This window comes from Schistocerca serialis, chromosome 9 (genome assembly GCF_023864345.2).
Source record: "Schistocerca serialis cubense isolate TAMUIC-IGC-003099 chromosome 9, iqSchSeri2.2, whole genome shotgun sequence".
In the NCBI taxonomy this organism is placed as follows: domain Eukaryota; kingdom Metazoa; phylum Arthropoda; class Insecta; order Orthoptera; family Acrididae; genus Schistocerca; species Schistocerca serialis.
In genome coordinates, this window is record NC_064646.1 from 226,707,982 (window position 1) to 226,723,720 (window position 15,739).

Below are 15,739 nucleotides of genomic sequence, written 5' to 3' on the forward strand. Positions count from 1 at the left end.
CTCTACGATAACGCTGTCGTTGAAGGGACCCTAACCCTTGCCTTTTATTTATGTTTGACAGGAACCTCGGCACTATCGTCTGCCAACAACAACGTCTTTCCAGGAACGTACCCAAATTGCTTTCTAAGTAGGCAATGGAGCACAATATTTTTACTTTTTTAATTTATTTACCAACTTACAACGATATAAGATTTTCCATCATAATGCTGTGAAAAGAGAAACCCAAATTATTCGTTGAGATAGAGTACGTAGGAGTGTTTTTATGAGGATATGATAGTTGGTCAGCTGTGGCCTTGCTGAAGGAACCATCCCGGAATTCGTCTCAAATGATGTAGGAGAACTACAGAAAACAAAAAAAACATGGCCGGAAAGATTGCCTCATTCGACTGATGCAATGTTATGTGCAGACAACTGAGAACAGAGAACGTAGTTTTGCGTAGTACTCGTTTTCAAACCGAGGCGTACCGGTTGTATTTCCGTATTCCCAGTGGTTTCTTGAAACATTCGTCCATGGCTGTGGACGATGGTGCAGCAATCATGTTGAACCGTGAATTTACTTTCAAAACCTTTTCTTAAGAATTTACTTCATTTACCAGCGCTCCATCAAGAACATTAAGACATTTATTCACACTATGTGAGCGTGGAAGTAGTTGCCAGTGGATAACTGATGAAAACAAATTAAATTTCTTTCAACAAATGGAAATTTTATTCCTAAAAGCCCTTTTCTTTTTGAAACAGATTTGAAATTATAATCAGAAAGCACCCCGTAAATATCAAGTTACAATTTATTCAGAGGCAGAAAGAACAATTTTTGACACTATAAGGTTTCGGGCTGAGAACCTTGCCGCTCCCTTTTGACAAGGCCGTAGTCACGACCGCTCACAACAACCACCTAAAGACTACACTGGTGCAAATCTGCAACACACCAGATTACTTTAAACTAAAAATTTTAACAACTCACACGAGCACATAAACTATGCACCCTGTAGGAGGGATGGACATGGTACAAAACACTAACATTAAAAAAATTAACTTGCCACCGAAGGTGTGACTTGATTTAATAAAAAAAAAACTCTTACGGTGGAAGGGTGGCAACTTTATAGACTAAAATGACCATTTAAATAAAAAACCCATGAAATGCAGTCGTACATAAAATATACAAACATGCTCTACATTACACATATACCGTCTCTCAAGATGATAGGCCAGATAAAAACATATTTCAGGTATTCGGCCTTTACACTTCAAGCAATAAATTCGTTAACACCGAATCCGACAAACATGACAGAGGCAGCTATTAACGTACGGGAGACGGACCGACAGATAGACAGACAGACAGACACTAACTGCCTAACAAATGCGGACGAGAGACAAACGAGCAAGCTGGGGTCGAGAGACTCACCAAGAAAACAAGTAGAATTTAACAAGTAAATGAAACAACATATCACGAATCACTTAACGTCTAATAAACTGCGATGTCTGGCGAAGACCTGGCGCAGCACCCCCAAAACGCTCTCCCGAACCGTCCGCTGCCAGCCGCTTCAACGGACGCAGGAAGGCGCGCCTCCGTCTCACGGCGTCGCAGCTCGCGCCGGCCAGACCGATGTCGTGGGTTGACTCCTGTTGCTCTCGTGTCGGCCGCGAAGCCACTACTCCTCGCTATACGGCGCGGCCCACTGGACTCACGTGGCGACCTCAGATGCGCCGACGTTCAAGACGGACTAATCATCTTGTTCTCAGTGCGCGACCGACCAACCTATCGATCCAACCGCCAATGACCATTGCCTGAACAAACTCGAGCAGACTGGCGGCCTATCGCATACTAGCATTCCTGACGACAGACATACACTGACTGCCCCACACTGACCCGGCTGATCAACTGACCGGCTGGCGAGCTCATAGCGCCCCTTAAATGCACGTGAACAGGCAACCTTTCGCACCAGAGGGAGACACCAAAGCTGCGATTGCCACAGCGGCGCCACCGCCAGAAACGGACGGCGACTGCTTCACACTGCGCGCTGCGGCACGCTCTTCAAAACAGCAATATTTACCACGGCTCACTTGCGTGCTTATAACAAAACTATAGTGCTGTGTTAACACAATAGATACCGGTTCTAACGACAGGTCTGTTATTCGTTGTTCACAGGCGGTGTCCGAGGCGGCGAAAGATGCGAAAGCCGCCGCCCTAGCCTCTGCCACGGCCGCCCACGCCCGTAAGACCGACAGTGGCTGTGGCGCCGCCTCAGCCGCCCCCGCCGGCATGTGGCAGTGCGAGGGCTGGCTGCTGGGCCGGCGGCCGCTGAGCGGCGGGCCCGTCGACGCGGCGTCGCTAGCGCGCCTGGTGCGCTCGCTGGGCCCCGCCGCCCCGCGGCCGCAGCGCCGCCCCCCGACGCTGCTGCGCTGCCGCGACGACCGCCTGGAGCTGGCGGCGCGGCACGACGACGAGGGCTTCGAGTCGGACGACGACTCGCGCTCGCTCGCCTCCGACGATACGGCCGTCAGCAACTCGTCCTCCTGCTGCTTCGTCGACGACCACGTGTACCGGCGCGGCGCCGCGGGAGCTGGGGTGGGCAAGCCTGGCGGCGTCCCTCCGCCCCCGCGGCCCGTGCCGCCCCCGGGGGTGGCGGGCCCGCTTGCCTCCACGTCCTCCACGACGTCGGACAGCGCCAACAGCAGCGGCGCCTCCGACACGGACGAGGCGGACCACCAGCCCGCGGCCGCCGGCTCGGTGGCGGCGCTGGTGCAGTCGCTGTCGCTCTACCAGCGCGTCGTCAAGACGCCCGGCGCCGTCCCCGCCGCCTCCGCCGCCGCCGCCCACGAGCCGGAGATCATCCCCGTAGCGGACGTGGCCTTCTGCCACACGGACCCCGCGCTGCCGCGCGTCGCCGTCTGGGTGGTGCGGCGCCGTCGCTCGGCCTGGGCAGCCGCCACGTCCGACGACGCCGCCTCCCAGGCACCGGCGGGGCTCGAGGCCATCGTCTTCGAGACCAACAACGAGCGGGCTCTGCGGAAGCTCTGCAACCATTTCCAGGTGCGTTCACCAGGGGAGGGATACCGTAAACACCAAATTCTACAACTCTACTCCTCAGACCAACTTACTGTGTTTTGTGGAGACTTGTTTTCATATTTTCATGGTATATTCACTGATAGGAATACCACTGCCGATAAACCTCCATATGAGCTCAAATTTCTCTGATTTTCTCGTCCTGGTCATTTTGTGAGATGTAGGAGACCTTTATTTATATGTATAAAAAAAAGATCTCGACTGCAGTCATTTATTAAAAATATGACCGATTTCGGCCTGTAGTAGAGGGCCGTCTTCAGATAATGCACCATCTGGTTGGTGATGATGACGCTTGGAACAGCTGCACTGACCCCAGCCGCAAAATTGTCTCAGTTTCTCTGTTCCAAGCGCTATCAACGTCAATCGTGCTTTATCCGAAGCTAGCCTACTACTAGAGGTCAGCCGGCCGTGGAGGCCGAGCGGTTCTAGGCGCTACAGTCTGGAACCGCGCGACCGCTACGGTTGCAGGTTCGAATCCTGCCTCGGGCATGGATGTGTGTACTGTCCTTAGGTTAGTTAGGTTTAAGTAGTTCCAAGTTTCAGGGGACTGGTGACCTCAGCAGTTAAGTCCCATAGCGCTCACAGCCATTTTTTAACTACTCTTTAACGGTGCCAGTTGGCTTTAACAGAATAACACGGAGACAGTTTGCGTGCGCACAATAGTGAGTGAAATCACTGTTTTTTTTGCGCAAATCAATTAATGAATCAAAAGCCACAGTGACCAAGTATCCAAATAGTGCTCAGAGCCATTTGAGCCAGCACTATGGGACTTAACTTCTGAGGTCATAATTCCCCTAGAACTTACAAGGGAACCTCCCCATCGCACCCCCCTCAGATTTGGTTATAAGTTGGCTCAGTGGATAGGCCTTGAAAAACTGAACACAGATCAATGGAGAAAACAGGAAGAAGTTGTGTGGAACTATGAAAAAAATAAGCAAAATATACAAACTGAGTAGTCCATGGGCAAGATATGCAACTTCAAGAAGCGTGTAAGCTTAGGAGCGCCGTGGTCCCGTGGTTAGCGTGAGCAGCTGCGTAATGAGAGGTCCTTGGTTCAAGTCTTCCCTCGAGTGAAAAGTTTAATTTTTTTTTTCAGGCAATTATCAAAGTTCAGGCACTCACACATAATCAACTTCGCTCTCCAAAATTCCAGGACATTTGCTTGGACATATACAGGATTTGACGGTGTACACACGAAAAAATTTGAAAACGTTTAAAACATATGCTTTGACAGAGCACAGGGAAAACTGTGCGACTGTGAAACTGTTGCATTCATTTGTTTAGGTTTATGTGACAAACTCTTATGTTTTCATCAATTTTTTTGGGAGTGATTGTCACATCCACAAGAAAACCTAAATCGGGCAAGGTAGAAGAATTTTTTTACCCATTCGCCAAGTGTACAAGTTCGGTGGGTCGACAACATATTCCTGTCATGTGACGCACATGCCGTCACCAGTGTCGTATAGAATATATCAGACGTGTTTCCCTGTGGAGGAACCGGTTGACCTATGACCTTGCGATCAAATGTTTTCGGTTCCCATTAGAGAGGCACTTCCTTTCGTCTACTAATCGCACGGTTTTGCGGTGCGGTCGCAAAATACAGACACTAAACTTATTACAGTGAACAGAGACGTCAATGAACGAACGGACAGATCATAACTTCGCGAAAATAAACTTTTCATTCGAGGGAAGACTTGAACCTAGGACCTCTCGTTAGGCAGCTGCTCACGCTAACCACGGGACCACGGCGCTCCGGAGCTTAAACGGTCCTTGAAGTTGCATATCTTGCGCATGGACTACTCAGTTTGTATATTTTGCTTATTTTTTTCATAGTTCCACACAACTTCTTCCTGTTTTCTACATTGATCTCTGTTCAGCCTTTCAAGGCCTACTGTGCCAACTTATAACTAAATCCGAGGGGGGTGCGATGGGGAGGTTCCCTTCTTAGAACTACTTAAACCTAACTAACCTAAGGACATCACACACATCTAGGCCCGAGGCAGGATTCGAACCTGCGACCGTAGCAGTCGCGCGGCTCCAGACTGAAGCGCCTAGAACCGCTCGGCCACCTCGGCCGGCTCCCATAGTGCTCAGAGCCATTTGAACCAACTAGAGGTCAAAACCGGTCACATTTTTAATAAATGTTTGTGTGATCGCGACTGTTTTTTTTTTCTTTTTTATTAATTTTACTTTACTGACAGGTCGCTGTTCCCAATAATGACATCAAAAATTAGGAGACATTTGCCTTAATGTGCTACGTTTGAGATCCTATTCCTTAAATACGAGGGTGAGTCAAATGAAAACCTTAAATTTGTAATAACAAATCTAAATTTCGCGCCGTTATCCTGTAAGTTGGTAAGCGTGCTACAAACAGCGTTCAGAATGGCCTGTAGGTGGCAGCATAGTGCAGATGCACACACACCGTGGCAGTATCAGTATAAACATGGCCGCCCCGTTGCGACTTGCACCAGGGAAGAACAGCGTTCTGTTATTCGGTTTTTGCGTAGTGAAGGTGTGAAACCTATTGAAATTCATCGACGAATGAAGGTTCAGTGCAGTGATGCATGTTTGTCACAGCAGCAGGTCTACGAATTGGGTATGAAGTTCGCAAATGGTGTGTCTTCAGTGGAAGATGCTCCTCGTCCAAGTAAGGCACAACGAGTTGCGACTCCACAGAACATTGCAGCAGTTGAAGCCATAGTGAAGGAAAACGGCCGAGTGACACTGAAGGCATTGCAGCATGTTTACAGATTATTCATGTGTCAGCAAACCACATCGTACATGATGAGCTCCAGTTTCACAAAGTGTCTGCAAGATGGGTGCCACGGCAGCTGACTCCTTAAATGAGAGAACGACGTGTTGATGCTTGTGAAGAACTTCTTCAGCTCTTTGAACGAGAAGGTGATGGCTTCCTTGCAAGAATCATTACTGTGGACGAAACCTGGGTTCACTTCCACCAACCGGAAACGAAGAGAGCGAGCAACCCAGACCTTGCCCCAAGTGATTTCCATGTGTTTGGACCACTCAAAGACGCAGTGGGAGGAAAGAAGTTCCATTCTCATGAAGAGGTACGCCACTCGGTGCATGAGTGGTTGCGCGGACTACCAAAAGAATTTTTTTGTAAAGTAATTTATGCACTTTGTAAGCTCTGGAGGACTTGCATTGAGCGTGGGGGGGGGGGGGGGGGGGGATTCTGTTGAAAAGTGATATAGCTTTGTACCACTTCTGCATAATAAATAATATTTAAAGAAATTTTTAAGGTTTTCATTTGACTCGCCCTCGTATATGTGGTGTCTGTCGTTTCGGACATGTCTGAAACAACAGACAACATATATGTAATTAAAATGATCACGAACAGTGAGCCCTTCAGCGCACATGCACACCAAGCACTAACTCTTACGGGAATCGGTGAGACGCCGCGAGTAATCACGTTTCTGAATAAGGGTACTACATCAGAAGTGAGTGGTGTAAGTAGAGAATTTGGATCTGACGGAAGGCGTGCTACGACAGTCCGTGTAGTTGAAGCGATCGCTGCGTCCAGATAGCATAGTGGTCAGCGCCTCTGCTTAGTAAGCAGGGGACGCTGGTTCGAATCTCAGTCCAGCAAAAATTTTCAACTTGCCCCATTGATATAAATCAGTGCCCACTAACAGCTAATGTCTTTAATTCTTTTGTATCTCTATTCATTAAGGCCTAAACAACAAGTTAGAATATCATTTAAAAATATCATCCTTAAGAGGAGGATGATGCTGCTGGTATTTCATTTGAAGAATGCTAATTTTGAGATAAATTAAAACACTAATCTAAAACTTCCAAACATCAGAAAGTGGTGAAACGTAGGTATCTGTTTACATAATTTGCGTCCACCTGCTTAGCTGAATGGTCAGCAAATCTGGTGCCCTGTTGCGGGCATGGGCTCGAGTCCCAGCTGCGTCGAAGACTTTCTCCACACGGGACTGCGTGTTATGTTATCCTAATCGTTATTTCACATCGACAAGCTAGTCGCCCATTGAGACATCAACTGAAAAGACAAGTCGGCACCAGAACTTTGACCATCGATGCCACATCATCACTTCATTTTTTTTTCCTAGTTTGTATCAATGGGTCCACAAATTGTATTTCCCCCCCCCCCCCCCCCCCCCTGCCCTTCATGTAAACTATGTCCCTGAGCTTAAAGATATACTGGGCTATTTAGCTGCCCATACTGACTTCGTTTTAGGCAAACCACATTACGTTTGTACCAGGATCGGTATCCAGACAGACAACAGCCACGTAATCGATCTAAATCCCCGCTCAGAGCTTTGGGCGATTGTTAGCAAACGAGGCCATACGGTAAAAATATACAAATGAGCGTTGGCCACGCGTTGCGCGGTATTTTTGGACCAAGACGTACCTTACTTATGCTACTCCTATCCAAGTGTCTCAAATATTTCTTTGTATAATTAACGGTGTAGTCATAGAAGTTTTTGTTGTCTCTGTAATTTTATTCCGTTTATAGGATTTAATCTTTCGCAACTTAATCTTTCGTATACAATTCATAATCATTGCCTTAGAAAGCATGTTTCACCATCGGAAACAATGGAATTAAGAGGAGATATCAAAATGTGAAGCGTGGAAGTAACAACTCGATGAAAAGATTAATATACGACTCGCTAGGTTAATGTCCCACGGCAGTTTCATAAAGAAAATTGGTGCAATATGTCTAAGATATCTTGGCATAGTTATTCTGCGATATTTTGACAGTGTGCTTCACATCTCCAGAGAGAAATGGCCAGTAACATTGTTCTATAACGTGGGGCTGCAAAAAACAAGGTCCGTAGGGGCAGCTGATTTACCCTGTATACTAGTCTGAGTTTAAGAAAAGTCCTGTACTTGAGTTCTTACATAAAATCACTATTTGCAGCTATCACACTTTCACTTCTCCGCTCCTTTCCACACCCCTGCACACACTGCATGAATCCACATGCTTCATTTCATGCAACTGATCATTTTTTCCATTCGATCTTTCTCTCATAACTAGCAGTATCGTTTCTCCGTTTTACCAATAAGTTTCTGTGGTAGCTTCCCCTCAGAATCTCCCAACAAGACATTTCCTTTTGACGGATGGAGCTGTAGTTCTGGAGTTGTTCACCTTTGCTTCAGTTAGTTTCTGCAATATCAAGGCTAGTTTTTTTACTTCCGATATGCTTAATCGAATATCATCTCTTCAAATGTAAGAATATGTTCTTCCAATTCATTTTCAACTTAGCTCAAAAACACTTGAGTGCAGTCAAATATTTTTATATGACCGTTCGTTCGCATTTTTGTTTTTATTTTCGGCATGCTTCTTAATAGCCGGCACATTTTATATTGTGCACATTCATTTAATCCACGATCCGCATTTAGATATACTGTCAGAGGTAAATGAAATTCATCTATGCCTCACTTTCCATAACGCCTTTCCATTGCCTTACTCTAATACAAAATAATTATTTAATTATTAAGTTAGGCTAAAGAACGCATTAGAAAATTCACCACATCATTTCTACTCATTATGTTGCACTAATACTGCTAAACTATTATTGAAAATTTCCTTTAGGAGCAAGTTTCTTAAACTGTAACGGTACAACACTTATGGTGCTTCACTATAGGCAACGACGTCATTTTCTCTCTGTCATTTTTCTCTAAGCGAACCACAACGAGTGCAAATCCACGACTCTATTAAAACTGGGGTTATTGCAGGTATATTCAAAAATAAATAAAACAGTATGTTAGCGTATTCACTAATAAATAAAGCGGTAAAATGATTGTCTACAGTGTGATCCGTGATGATGTTACAAACTTTCTTGGATGACGGAAAGGGTAAGTGTCTCAATTTAAGGTAATGGACCCTGGTCATGAAACGATCGAGTAGGAAGTTGCAAGCGAAATTGTTTTGACACCTCCGAGAGTGGACCTCCTCTACTACAGTCTCTTAGATTTCCAAATTTTGGGAAGTGGTAGTATGTACCAAAACAATAAAAACTGTTCTGTAAACATGGGTTCTAAAACCCATACGTTATGATCTACGGGCACTTGTTCATCTTTGCTACTCTGAAGCACGTCTCTTCTACTGAGCAAGTGCCCGTAGCTCTTAAGATATGCGGTTTAGAGCCCATGTTTACTGGACGATTTTTTCTTGTTTTGGTCCATAGCACATCCCCCCCAAAATATGGAAAGCAAAGAACTTGTAGTAGAACAGTGCTATTTTCAGAGGTACCACAAAGATTTTAGTTCATAACTTTCGACTCGGTCGTTTCTGGACAATTTTTCCTCACCTTAAATTAATACATTTACCCTTCTTCATCTCTGAAAGTTTGTAACGCCATGATGAAGTCACCCTGCAGATGTATGTATAGGTAATAGTGTAAGCTGGAGAACCGCCAGTAGCTAAAAAGAAACTGAGATATGAAATTGCCTTGACAACTGGATATACAAAGACTCCAGCCAGTTGACTGCAGGATGTGTTGCGTTTGCAATGTGTTTCCAGGAACCCATCAATTTCCTTTTTGGTCGGTCGTGCAAAATGTGTTCCAATGTTTGCTCTGATGTTCTGCAGCCACAAGAAGTGGTTCGTGTCCTCCCGTATTCTAATACATTTTTTATAAAACGCCTTTGCGTTTTAGGTACTTTTTTATTATGTAGTAGAAGTATCTTCTGTAATACACCATGTTATTTACATATGAAATTGCTCTCTCTCAGTAGTGAGTGTCTTCGATTTTGTGACTTCAGTCTGATTAAAAATAGAAGAGTAAATGCAATCTCTGGCCGTGTCTGTCACAAATATTTGGTTGTTTTATTTGAATGTACTGCGATTTGCGAGCGTGTGCTTAGGCACAGCATAGTTTAAATTGCTGCAAGTGAAATATTTATGACAGAAAGGAATTATAGACATTGACTGCGAGCGGGCATTGATTTAAATGAAGGGCGAAATTTGAAAATTTGTGCCGGACCAGGATTCGAACCCTGGTCTCCTGCTTACTAGACAGATGCGCTGTCCACTGCGCCATCTCTTTTTTTTTTTTTTTTTCTTAATCTCATTTTGTTCGTGTTTGTTCGTTGTGTCTGCTCGGGGCGGACGTCGCAAGACACCCGTTTAAGTTCGTTGCTGATCAATTAACTCAGTTTTTTTATTACAGAGGACTCCTAACCCTCTGACCGAACACTCTGAGCTACCGTGCCGGCTGCCATCCGGACACAGTGGTTACCACGACCCCAGCACGCCTGCCGCCAGTTCCAAATCCTCATCCTACCCACATGCTGCTAATTTAGCGACCCTCGCCCCATATCCCCATTACTCGCGGCATTTCGCTGATTCCCGTAAGACTTCGTGCTTGATGTGCATTCGCTCTGAACAGATCGGTGGCAGTCCTTGCCTCAATATAATGGCATTTATATTCTTGCTTCTCAGAAATATCTGGCTATTTATTTACAAATATGTCGTGATTTCCGTGGGTGCGGTGAGGCAGGAACGTTACAGCACCCTCATCCTTATTGTTAAATGTCGGTCTGATGTCACAAGAGTACGCTCATGTTCGACGTTTTAGTCGGTTTTACAAGTTGAAGGTCTCCCTGGGCGATGTTCGTCTTCAGACTATTATCAGCCTTCCAAAAAATGATTTCTGCCTGAGAAAAAACTTGTGCTATTGCTGAGAAATGTTCCCCATAGGCTTGTTTCAACTTTTCAAAGATCACACTGGCAGATTCCGTAAGCTTAACAGAAAACTTGACTGCATAAAGATGCTCCAAGTTCCGTTATTCCATTTTAGTAACACTCAACAAAACACAACTTCATTAATGGCGCTCTCAAAGAAAACGTGACGGCTGTACGGGAGGCTGAAACTCGGGCTGAGCACCTGGAAGGGATGAACACACAGGTCTACACAAGTAGAACAACACGGTTTTGCCAGATCGCTCGCAGTGTAGCCAGTCCCATTATATTTCTCACACACGTCATACATTCGTACTCATTCCTCTTCGTCTACTAATAAAACGGTAACGAGTAAAGTGAAAGGAGAGAGAGAGAGAGAGAGAGAGAGAGAGAGGGAAATAAGTAACAACACCACATGACAGATCGAAGTATGAAGTATGACGCTACATTTTTATAGGTTGACGAAGAAACCAAGAAATAAGTAAATTAGCGAAATGGACTTTCGGGAATATATTTGTCCAGGTCACGTATTTAAATGATTAACATTCTAAGCGAAATGCAGGAAGATCGGCAGCGGATAGGCACTTGGTGCAGGGAGTGGCAATTGACCCCTAACATAGACAAATGTAATGTATTGTGAATACATAGAAAGAAGGATCCTTTATTGTATGATTATATGATAGCGGAACAAACACTGGTAGCAGTTACTTCTGTAAAATATCTGAGAGTACGCGTGCGGAACGATTTGAAGTGGAATGATCGTATGAAATTAATTGTTGGTAAGGCGGGTGCCAGGTTGAGACTCATTGGGAGAGTCCTTAGAAAATGTAGTCCATCAACAAAGGAGGTGGCCTACAAAACACTCGTTCGACCTATACCTGAGTATTGCCCATCAGTGTGGGATCCGTACCAGGTCGGATTGACAGAAGAGATAGACAAGATCCAAAGAAGAGCGGCGCGTTTCGTCACAGGGTTATTTGGTAAGCGTGATAGCGTTACGGAGATGTTTAGCAAACTCAGGTGGCAGACTCTGCAAGAGAAGCGCTCTGCATCGCGGTGTAGCTTGCTGTCCAGGTTTCGAGAGTGTGCGTTTTTGGATGAGGTATCGGATATATTGCTTCCCCCTACTTATACCTCCCGAGGTGATCACGAATGTAAAATTAGAGAGATTCGAGCGCGCACGGAGGCTTTCCGGCAGTCGTTCTTCCCGCGAACCACACGCGACTGGAACAGGAAAGGGAGGCAATGACAGTGGCAAGTAAAGTGCCCTCCGCCACACACTGTTGGCTGGCTTGCGGAGTATAAATGTAGATGTAGATGTAAGATCACTGGTTAACGTAAGATCGAGGTAAGCCGTTGCACTGTGAAATGGTGGTCCATTAATAATCGGTGTAACCACCAGAACGTTGATTGCAAATGTGCATGCATTGTGTTGTACAGTTGCCGGATTTCATTTTGTGGGATGGAATCCTACGCCTGTTGCACCTGGTCGGTCAATACGGGGTCGGTTGATTATGTTTGCGGATGACACTGCAGTCGTCGTCCAGAGATCTCCCACATGTACTTGACTGGAGACAGATCTGGTGATCGAGCAGGCCAAGGTAACATGTTCACACTGTGTAGAGCACATTGGGTTACGACACCAGGACATGGACGAGCTTTGTCCTGTTGGAAAACACCCCCTTCTAGAATGAAATTTTCACTCTACAGCGGAGTGTGTGCTTATATGAAACTTCATGGCAGATTAAAACTGTGTGGCGGACCGAGACTCGAACTCGGGACCTTTGCCTTTCGCGGGCAAGTGCTGTACCGACTGAGCTAACCAAGCACGACTCACGCCCCGTCCTCACAGTTTTAATTCCGCCAGTACCTCGCCTCCTACCTTCCAAACTTCACAGAAGCTCTCCTGCGAACCTGCAGAACTAGCACTCCTGGAAGAAAGGAGTTGGTAGAGCACTTTCCCGCGAAAGGCAAAGGTCCCGAGTTCGAGTCTCGGTCCGGCACACAGTTTTAATCTGCCAGGAAGTTTCACCCTCTAAAATGTTGTTCACGAATGGCAGTGCAAGGGTGCAACAGATCGAATCATCAAACTTACTTACAGTTTTGGTATCACGGTATGGGGGACGACCACGAGAGTGGTCCTGCTGTTATATGAAAATGCACCAGATGCCATAACTCCAGGTGTGGGTCCTGTGAGTCGAGCACGCAGGCCGGTTGATTGTAGGCTCTCAACTGGCCTCCTTCTAACCAACACACGGCCATCACTGGCACCGAGAGGCAACTATCCTTCATCAGAAAACACACAACAGACCTCCATCCTGCCCTTCAAAGAGCTCTCGTTTGACACCACTGAAGTGGCTAGTGGCGGTAGTCTGGGGCGGTGGAATATACGCTGCAGGGAGTGTGGCTCGGAGCTGCCTTTGAAGTAACCGATTTGTAACAGTTCTTTGTGTTACTGTGGTGCCAACTGCCGATCGAATTGCTGCTGCAGATGTAGTACGATGCGCCAGAGCCATATGACGAACACGGCGGTCTTTCCTCTCGATGTGGCCGGCCGGTGCCCGGTCTTCTTGCGACCGTACATTCTCGTGACCACCACATTCAGCAATCATGTACATTGGCTACGTTCTTGCCAAGTCGTTCTGCAATATGGCAGAAGGAATATCCAGCTGCTCGTAGCCGTATTACATGACCTGGTGAGGGGTTGATAGTGGCATCTTTGTCGCCTTAAAGGCGTCCTTGACTGACGTCAACTCACTAAGTCCAATCTCAATGGTAACTAACGCTCATGACCATTACAGCATGCATTTACACTACTGGCCATTAAAATTGCTGCAGCACGAAGATGACGTGCTAACGACGCGAAATTTAACCGACAGGAAGAAGATGCTGTGATATGCAAATGATTAGCTTTTCACAGCATTCACACAAGGTTGGCGCCGGTGGCGACACCTACAACGTGCTGACATGACGAAAGTTTCCAACCGATTTCTCGTACACAAACAGCAGTTGACCGGCGTTGCCTAGTGAAACGTTGTTGTGACGCCTCGTGTAAGGAGGAGAAATGCGTACCATCATGTTTCCGACTTTGGTAAAGGTCGGATTGTAGGCTATCGCGATTGCGGTTTATCGTATCGTGACATTGATGCTCGCGTCGGTCGAGACCCAATGACTGTTAGCAGAATATGGAATCGGTGGGTTCAGGAGGGTAATAGGAACGCCGTGCTGGATCCCAACGGCCTCGTATCACTAGCAATGGAGATGACATGCATCTTATCTGCATGGCTGTAACGGATCGTGCAGCCACGTCTCGATCCCTGAGTCAACAGATGGGGACGTCTGCAAGACAACAACCATCTGCACGAACAGTTCGACGACGTTTGCAGCAGCATGGACTATCTGCTCGGAGACCATGGTTGCGGTTACCCTTGAGGCTGCATCATAGACAGGAGCGCCTGCGATGGTGTACTCAACGACGAACCTGGGTGCACGTATGGCAAAACGTCATTTTTTCAGATGAATCCAGGCCCTGTTTACAACATCGTGATGGTCGCATCCGTGTTTGGTGACATCGCGGTGAACGCACATTGGAAGGGTGTATTCGTCATCGCCGTACTGGCGTATTACCCGGCGTGATGGTATGGGGTGCCATTGGTTACATGTCTCGTTCACCTCTTGTTCGCATTGACGGCACTTTCAACAGTGGACGTTACATTTCAGATGAGTTACGACCCCTGGCTCTACCCTTCATTCGATCCCTGCGAAACCTTACATTTCAGCAGGATAATTCACGACCGCATGTTGGAGGTCCTGTACGGGCCTTTCTGGATACAGAAAATGTTCGACTGCTGCCATGGCCAGCACATTTTCCAGATCTCTCACCAATTGAAAACGTCTGGTCAATGGTGGCCGAGCAAGTGGCTCGTCACAATACGCCAGTCAGTACTCTTGATGAACTGTGGTATCAAGTTGAAGCTGCATGGGCAGCTGTACCTGTACACGCCATCCAAGCTCTGTTTGTCTCAATGCCCAGACGTATCAAGGCCGTTATTACGTCCAGAGGTGGTTGTCCTGGGTACTGATTTCTCAGGATCTATGCACCCAAATTGCGTGAAAATGTAATGACATGTCAGTTCTAGTATAATATATTTGTCCAATGAATACCCGTTTATCATCTGCATTTCTTCTTGGTGCAGCAATTTTAATGGGCAGTAGCGTAAAGTAACCCTGCTTTGCATCCCCATAGTGGGGCTAGTAGTGCCATTCTGATACGACCGACACAAAATGTCAATAGACATCACGTTTCAGATGTGGAAACGCGCCTACCGACTTTCGTTTATGTCGCACAACTCCTTGTTTGTGTGGCATTTTTTTTCGGCAGTGTACAATGAGTTTCAGTGATCTAACCACCGTTGGTTGCCGTGGTTACCTCTGTGGGTGTGACGGCAGTGCCGCGGGCGGAAGTGAGTGTAGTGGCGGTGTGGTGTGCAGGATGTGAGCAGAAGACTGAAGCTGGACCAGTACCGGCACCCGCACCGGCGGAAAGAGGGCGCCGCGGCGCCGGGCCGGCCGCCGGCCTACTCGTCGCTGGCGCAGCCGTCGCCGTCGCCCTCCTCTTCGTACTCATCGTCCCCGTCTCCCTCGCCGGTGGGCAAGCAGGCGGCCGTCTCCCTGTCCTCCGGCATCTCCAGCAGCAGCAGCGTCAGCACCAGCAGCGGGGGCAGCGCCAAGTCCCAGCAGAGGGTGGAGCCGGCCAGAGTCTCCCCTCACCAGCAGCAGCAGGTCTTCAAGCGGCTCGAGGCGCCCGCCGTGGTCGCCAGGTTCAACCTGCTGCAGAGGACCGACGGCGATGGAGTCACGCACCTAGAGGTGGCCAGGGGTAAGTTCACGTCTCAAACCTATTCTACATCTACAGCCATACTCTGCAAGCCACCTGACAGTGTGTGGCGGAGGGTACCTTCAGTACCTCTATCGATTCTCCCTTCTATTCCAATCTAGTACTATTG

The 15,739-nt window shown here is 47.1% G+C and overlaps 1 protein-coding gene across 2 annotated transcripts in view; it reads left to right on the forward strand.

Annotated features, from left to right (window-relative positions):
- LOC126419043 (atrophin-1-like) overlaps positions 1–15,739 on the forward strand; it is a 396,149-nt gene that overhangs the window by 361,017 nt on the left and 19,393 nt on the right. For both annotated transcript variants that reach the window (XM_050086112.1, XM_050086113.1), the window contains exons 2-3: positions 2,147–3,031; positions 15,225–15,612. In XM_050086112.1, coding sequence (XP_049942069.1) covers positions 2,261–3,031; positions 15,225–15,612 — 1,159 coding nt within the window. In that variant the 5' untranslated portion in view covers positions 2,147–2,260. The remainder of the gene's footprint in view (positions 1–2,146; positions 3,032–15,224; positions 15,613–15,739) is intronic.